The sequence below is a fragment of the Anas platyrhynchos genome, chromosome 1, assembly GCF_047663525.1.
Source record: "Anas platyrhynchos isolate ZD024472 breed Pekin duck chromosome 1, IASCAAS_PekinDuck_T2T, whole genome shotgun sequence".
NCBI classification, from domain to species: domain Eukaryota; kingdom Metazoa; phylum Chordata; class Aves; order Anseriformes; family Anatidae; genus Anas; species Anas platyrhynchos.
This window is the reverse complement of record NC_092587.1, coordinates 187,001,314-187,009,409: the sequence shown is the minus strand read 5'-3', so window position 1 is coordinate 187,009,409 and position 8,096 is coordinate 187,001,314. Positions and strand designations below refer to the sequence as shown.

The window sequence follows — 8,096 nt, the reverse complement described above, 5'->3', positions numbered from 1 at the left end:
CTCTTCTCCATTGAGAACACAATTTTCTATTCCCCAGTGCAGAACTCCCACAAGGAACAACAGTTAAGAAAGGTTAAAGAATATCCAGGCACGTGTGAGAAGGACCCATGCACACAGTTATGGGTCATGACACTTGACAGTTATGTGCTAACACTGAACCACTTTGTCTACTCAAAGACTGTTTGCACTGCTCCACCCACCCTGAGGATGAATTCAATTCCCATTTAACCATCTGTTTCTACAAGGTCAGTTTTTTTAACGGTACGTATTAGAGTATTTTCTCAAATTCTGTGCTCCTGTGGAATGGAAATCCATCATCTCATCATCTTCATACATGAAACCAGGTGATCCAATGAGATAATTTATTACTCTTCCACCAACACAGATATTCAAACATGTACAAGTGCTCACCAAGAAGCAAAACCAGTCACAACAACACTGTAACCACAATTAAGATGTATGCAATCTTCCGTAAAATAATTCAGTTCTGTTTAATACTTTTATGAGTCCGTGATGAAAGTTTCGAAGTCCTGGTCTAAGTCTGAAACAAGGGCATCCACAAAATCTTCAACTGAAGGCGATTTCTGAAGCATACCTATAAAACCAAGACAACAGACTGTTAGCAAGAACACTATCACCTCAAAAGATTAGCCAATGATAAACTAATGAGCTTTTAATGTCACAACATGACAGAAAGGGTTACTGTGTTTGTCAAGAAATAAATGCAATTATACCATACAGGCAGTAATTAATTTATTCAAGCTACCTATTACATGTTATCACAGAATTGACAGGTTTAAGATTGTGAACTTTTTTTTTTTTTATCACTACAATCTTGCTTAGGTTGAGAATTATATCTGTTGCAAAGGAATGTAACCAAGACACAGGCTAGATGCAGTCATTTCCAAATGGCTGGAAGGAAATGTTGATTGAGAAGGATCTAAAGCCTTATCTACTGAGTCTCTAGCCTGGTACAGCCAGAAAAAACAACGTGCTTTCTCAAAGTACTACACACCTTAAAAACATTGCATTTAGTTTTTGAAGTACAAACATCTCTGAAATACATCACGAGGCATGAAACATACCCAAACACATCACACTTTCAGTGTGCTGCAGTTGTAGTTTGCTTTTTTACAGTACAAGGATTTACCTTTTATTAGGAATATTCACTAGTATGTTAGCTGTATCATATGGCTACGGAATAACAGACAGGGAAATGAGCACAATGAAGAATCATGTTCAAGCATTCTGTCAGCTAATTCTACAAGCAAACCAACCAAAAATCTCACACCTTCCTCCCCAGCATCCCAGTTTTCAGAGAGCACAAGAATATCTCATGTAAATTATTTTCAGATGTTTCTTTGTAACAAATATTACATTAGTGTTGGGGCTTTTCACTGTTATTAACATTTTCAAGATTATATATGGAAATTTACTGCATTACTTGTAGCAGGGGAAAAAAAAAAACAGTATGGCTGCCAAATAACGTAGAATTTAATCTTCGTACTTCTTTGATGTGTTCTGTTCTTTCTGTTCTTTCTGACAACTGCCAATGTAAATATAACCTTGTTCTACCCTTTCTGATCAGCGTACCTACGGTACATAATTTTATATTCTTTCACATCCTCAACAATATTTGCTTTCAGTGGAAACTATAATTGCCTGCTGCTAAAAGACCGGAATCTTTTACCTAAGCACAATGATTCAAAACCCACCAGGAAACAGACCGGCTCGAGGTAGTGTTGTGTGAGCAACTGAAGGAATTTTCTTGCTGACACCTCACAGAATCCCATTTTGATCTGTTTTAAACACGTTGCGAATGTCAACACCAACTGCCACGACCCAGTAGGTTAACACTGAGCACTCAGAGGAAGACAAATCTCGTACTAGATATAGGTTGATTGAAATGCTGCTAAGTGAAGTCTGCATCAAGCGATTTTCAAAATGAAAGAGAACAGAATAAATATCTCTAAGCACTTGGTAAACTTGTCATCTGCTCTAATGGCAGTAAAATTGCTGTGGAATTTCTTCCAGTTCACAATGAAAGATCACAAGCAACACACAGGGCTGAGAAACAGATGTGTCCCACACCAGCTGCTAACCTGTGCTCCCCAGAGCACTGCAGGCTCACTATCCCGGGTTCCTGACTGGGATGGCTGGGGGACACGTATCTTTGCTCCCCAGCAGCCTTAACACAGATAAACAGTTTAAACCCATAGTATTTTCCTGCAGTTTGCTCAAAAGTGGAGAGAATGCCTTAAGGAAGCGATGCAGATGGCAACTCACTGGAACACAGACTGACGTGCACGACTGCTGGAGCTTTGTCCTTCATGGAGATGAAGTGGTCCAGTCCCAACAGTGCAAATCATTTTGCTTTTTTTTTTTTTTTTTTTGGCATCGTTTTACCTCAGACATTTACATCTCAACTAATTGGCTCTATTTCTAGAGACTGAACAGTAAAAAGAAGTTCATGACTGCCAAGCATCTGATCTCTTTCAGAAGTCTACTTTATAATGAGATGAATTGTGCCTACGAAGCATCTATTTTTTTCCCACAGCCCAAAAAAGAAACCTAGATGACCAGCTTAGGTATAAAAATGTGAAGTTGGGTGAAATGATGTCTTCCCTGGAGGTATTTAAGAGATGCGTGGACATGACTCAAAGGGATATACACAGTCTAGTGATAGAACTCAGTGGTCAGGCTGATGGTTGGACCTGATGATCTTGAAGCTCTTTTCCAACCTAAATGATTACATGAGCCTTTCAATTTTTAAGATGTTCTATAAAAGAACCATTTTTCTATAGCCAGTATGCCCTTTTCTACCAGATATCAATATGGAGGGATGACTGTAGTGCTGTCTAGGCAGTATTTTTCATTGAAGTATAAAAATGGCCATAATACACACAACTTCCACCTCTGCAAACCCTAAAATACATAAAAAAAAAAGAAACGCAAACCTTCAAATATTAAGTTTGTAAAAACCAGTTTGGCTGGATGACATTTAGCTAATTCTCTTGACACTCTAAAATTTATTTTGCTGTGAAGAATTCTTAAAGCCCCGATTATCAATATGTCACAAAAGCAGAAAGGTTAACAGTATATAATGCTCAGTTCTGAGGTATGGGAAGAGACAAAACTGCTGCTGGGATTATCTTTGAGCAGATTTAACGTCCCTCTTGTATAAAGTTAGCAAAACACAATAAAACCATTCCATCCCTGGATATTACAAACTGAGTAAAAGAAACATAATTAACTACAATACAGTCGGACGTGCAGCCAAACACAGTCTTACCAAATCTCACTCAAAACTTGCTGCAAACTATATTTAGTTAGTCTCCACATGGTTTGTTTTAATTAAGTAGGAGAATTCAAAGCCTTTCTGGCAATAGTGATGTCAAATGACCTCGTACCCAGTAGTTCCAGCTGTTGATAATACAAACAGATTTCAGATTTCTTGCATTAGCGGTCTACTGCATTGCTATTTTCCCATCACTGACATCAAAAGCAGACACCAGCAGAATTTGCTTTTGAAAGGGAAGGACGAAGAGTAACTGAGGTCATCAGTGAAGAACTTCTGCAGTAAAATAAGCATGCCCTTATGAAATAAATAACTACAGATTTCAGAACAGACAACTCCATAAGAAACAGACACTGATGGTATTTCCGTGTTTTAACCTCTTACTCTACCCAGCTGTGTTGAGAATGGTCCACGTCTCCCTTTAAACTCCATTAAAATATATCAAACTAGGATCAGCATGTGCTCAGCACTTCGGTCTAAATGATTTAGTAAGATGTCCACAATGTCTGATGGTTGCAGTTTTAAAATCTAGGAGTGTGTTTTATACATTCAGCCCTCCTATTTCAGCTCAGTCTCTCCCAAGCCTAAGGCAACTGCATAGCTTATCTTCCCTGCTTTGAAGTTTTCTTTCACATTACAGCGCTGTGGTTAACCACACCCTTTTGAGAGATGGTTAGCTGTAACCTACAATCACTGGAAATTGGGAGAAGAATAAAGCCTGTGGCAGAATTTGGCCTCTGCCCCTTTGGAACACTAATTATTTTGGGTCCGTGTATTTTGAGTTAACATATGTTGCCACTCACACCACCTTTCAGGATTTATGCATGGGTTTTGTACTTTCAAAGAGACAAAATCATTATCTGAAGATCTTTACAGCCTCTTCAAATCATAAGTATTCTATCAAGTACAATTTGAGGCATGGAAAAACAAATTTTCAAACTACACTGGAGCAAATGCATGTTTATTTACAGATTTAGGCGGCTTGATTACTACATGTGCACACAACTGAGTATGACTATCTGCAAAACAATGCAGCATTGATCAATCAAGAACACAACCGCACGTGGATTTTCCACATGGGCTTCTTCAGAGACCCAAAGGGCAATCTGCCTGCACAAAAGCAGCAGGACAAGCACGCTCCAGAGTCTGTTCCATGCTTTCAGTACCCAAATCATCGAGCCCTGTACTTTTTCCACTCTGCAATTCACTTTCTGCCTATGCACCTGGGTTTCTTTCCAGCCAGGGAGTGCCAAGGGAGAGGGGGAGGGATGGTGCACACCTAAGTCTTGTTCAGACCTGCAACTGGACCTGGAAGCGACTTGGGTTACCTATCTTTGAAGGAGTTTGGAAGCCCTAATGCCATGCAATCCAGTGAAGGAGAGCCATGTGGCCATCCCACAAGGACAGAGACATCGTGTTCATCTCAAACTGCATTTTCTCCTTAAAGAAAAGAAGAAAACCTCTTGGACAAAGAGTTTTCCACTTTTTTTTTTTTTTTTATTACTCCTGCTATCCATATTTGTGACTATTTTTGTATTATCAAAGGGGTAACATAAAAGGGGTCACTTCAGAAAATGCTTTAAAAGGTTTCAAAAAGCCTTTGAGCTGATTTTTTTTTTTTTTAATGGGAACAGGTGCCAATAGAATCAAACCCAAACTCCAAAAAGTGTATTGTGTTTTCTAATGAAAGACTAGCCCAAACATGAATCTTGTCACTGACTCCACCGGATGGCAGGTCAGATCCTTTATCTTCCCTAATCAGTACATCTATGGAGTTGTGTGGGAGAAAGATGAAAAGCTAGGGTCATATCCAAGCACAAAAGAAAGACAATAGAGAGCTTCTGAGAAGAAAATCATAATAAAGAAACGGAATAAATGAAATGTGCTTGTGAAGTTATCTGCTATCAAACCATCAATGAATATGGCTAACTTCACAATTGGATATGGAAACACTTCAAGGGTGAGGCCACATACAGAAGTCAGGCTTGAACAAGTGCATGCCTTTATTAAAGTTAAATAAAAATCAGGAAAAAAAATATAGAATTGTGGGGTTTTTTGTTTGTTTGTTTGTTTGTTCATTTGTTTGTTTCTTTCTTTCTTTCTTTTAAATAGGGTACTACTGAGCACAAAATCTGAAGTGTTTCTCTGGAAAATAATAAAACCAACAAGCCGCTACACCCAGTACAATTTGTCTTTAGTCAGGAGTCTGGTCATCTGCTATGGGAGCATGGCATTGTAACTGATGAAAATCAATAAAAGATGGAAATCAAGTATTATAGAATATCCATAACAAATAAAAAGGAATAAATGCTGATTGAAATGGCAACCTAAACAAATTAAAGAACAAGTAGTTGTTCTTAATTTTCTCCTTAAATTCTCAATTCTTCTAATAGATGTGGAGTGTTTGAGTGTAAACATACAATAAGCTTTTCCATCATTTGTGTTCTGTGATTTAATCTCACATAATCCAAAACAAGCAATCAAATTATTAACTTGTCAAAAGGCCTGAGTCACCTGAATTTCAATTTTCAGGGAGTAACTCAAGCTTGCTTGTTTAAGTTTCACACTGTCTACAAATGAACTTCACAATGTGCACAGGCAAGGACACTGACAATTAATAAAGGCCTTTTTCTAATCATGTTATGATCTTGAATATCTTTTTAAATTTCTTTCTAAAGTAATATTGAAAAAAATCAGAATACAAAAGTGAAAACAGCTTGAAATCATCCGCTGTCTTCTGCAAGTCTGTGCTCTTATCAAAGGTATCACTCATGCTAAAGCTGATGCAAAGGAGTTATTGCTGCCTGGTTCTCCTTTACGACTGAACAGACGTACCAGCAGGAGCACTACAGTTACTAGTCTTATAGTGACACACTGTAGTAAAGTCACTATTCTGTTTAGTGATTTAAGAACTTACTGATTTAAAGAAAAAAAATGAAAAAAAAAATCAAACTGCGTATCTTCCATACATAGGTTTCTTTGGTTACATCACAAAGGATTCCATTATTCTATCATTAACATCAACTTGCACAATTATTCCTTAAACATGGCTCACTCTCTTCTTCAAACACCAGGCTGCACAGCTGTCACTTCATCATTCACCACTGATACTGAGCACTCAGTGATGAACTATCTGCACTAAATGAGCTGAGGACTTCAAGCATGAGTAATACGAATACTGAAATGCCTAAAACATCTGATTATTGCATTACAAGACAGCTAAACTCGTTTGTGTGATTTCACTGAGCCTTTCCATACTTCATCATACTCAGATTTCCTTTAAACTTAAAAAAATAAACTATAATGCTCCTTCTTCAGATCAATTTCAGTCACAAATTTTATCCAAAAATAACTGATACATACTTTCAACCCCAAACTGATGGTACCATGTTCAACTGTATTCGCCCATATGCAAGGGGGAAAGCCAGCAGTAGGTCCATAGATGTAGGTCCATAGATTTTTATGTATGTCCATCCACAAATGTGTTTTGCAAATTTCATTCAAATAATATTTGATTTAAAGGAGCACATTGCCATCAACTTCAGCATAGCCTCTCGGGCATTCCAATAGGACTCCAATAATGCTCAACGATTGAAAATATGCCCCAGAAATATGAAACAGAAAATATAACAAATGTAACTGGTATTTTAAAACATTCTTTCTTCCTCTGTGATATGACCTACAATATTAATTGGATTTGCTTGTGAAGATGTAAGTTCTTGTCTTGCGACTACTTAGCCCATACTCAAGCTGCAGCTTTTAAAGTTAGGTTACAAAAACAGACTCTTCAAGAGCGGTAAAGAAGGGCAAGTTTAAAAGATGTAGACTTATGCTGAAGGAAAAGTAAAATTGTAGATCAGAAATAAAAATAAGACTACTCTAAAGATATATAGTTGCCTAATATATGATGAGTCTAAGGAGTGCTGAGGTTATGCCCTCAAAGACAAACAGGTCAAAAAATTGAATGTTCTAGCTGTGAAACTGTTGAGTTCATGATGAAATACAAACACATTACTACCATATTACTTGTCTTTAAAAAAATGCAATTTCCAGTCATTCAAGCTGGAGTGATCAGTGGCTGATGAATTAACATTCATAATATTAACAACTTCAGAGCAAACTGAAAGATGCTCCTAAAACGAAGTCCTTAACAAGTGCTCAGAGAAGGAATAGTGACTCTAATGAAAAATTATTGAATATTGTAACATTACAGAGGAAGTCTTTATCCTGATCTCATTGACAGATCTGAGATAGAAGTAGTAGTTTCTCAAACTTTTTTCATTTTCCTGACATTTTTTAAAATAGATTAAGTGTAGTATGTTTTCTATAGCTATAAGTGATTTTTAAAAGTTGTTTTCCATATTCAAAAAGCAAATGTAATACTGAGAGGAATGATGAGCCATGTTTCGTTATTACAGCCTTCAGACTTCCATTTCACAAGAATGTCTACTGAAAGTATTAATATAATAGAAGCTATTTTGATGATGCTATAAAAAGTTCAAGTTCTTGTGTACAAAATAAGTAGATCTACGAAATTTAATGTATGTAAAAGTTATGCATTTTTTGTATCTAAAAATTGTAATTATTTTCTTTCAAATATGATGTACTTATTTTCAATTCTTTAGACTGCTTTGTAATACAACCTCTTCCAACAATTCATCCCAAGTACCTCTGTGTAGGTTTTGTTCTGTGGATAACAATGGTTCAACTGACCATGACACCACGTTGATAACCAGACACAAATTTGACAACCAGTCCACTTAACAAAATAAATGAACAAGTTTTCTTTCACAAATCC

The 8,096-nt window shown here is 36.9% G+C and overlaps 1 protein-coding gene across 1 annotated transcript in view; it reads right to left on the bottom strand.

Annotated features, from left to right (window-relative positions):
* Positions 1–348: 348 nt before the first annotated feature.
* Positions 349–8,096, bottom strand: part of MIPEP (mitochondrial intermediate peptidase) — an 84,582-nt gene continuing 76,834 nt past the window's right edge. The window contains exon 19 of the mRNA XM_038175167.2: positions 349–595. Within this exon, the coding sequence (XP_038031095.1) occupies positions 501–595 (95 nt within the window). The 3' untranslated portion in view covers positions 349–500. The remainder of the gene's footprint in view (positions 596–8,096) is intronic.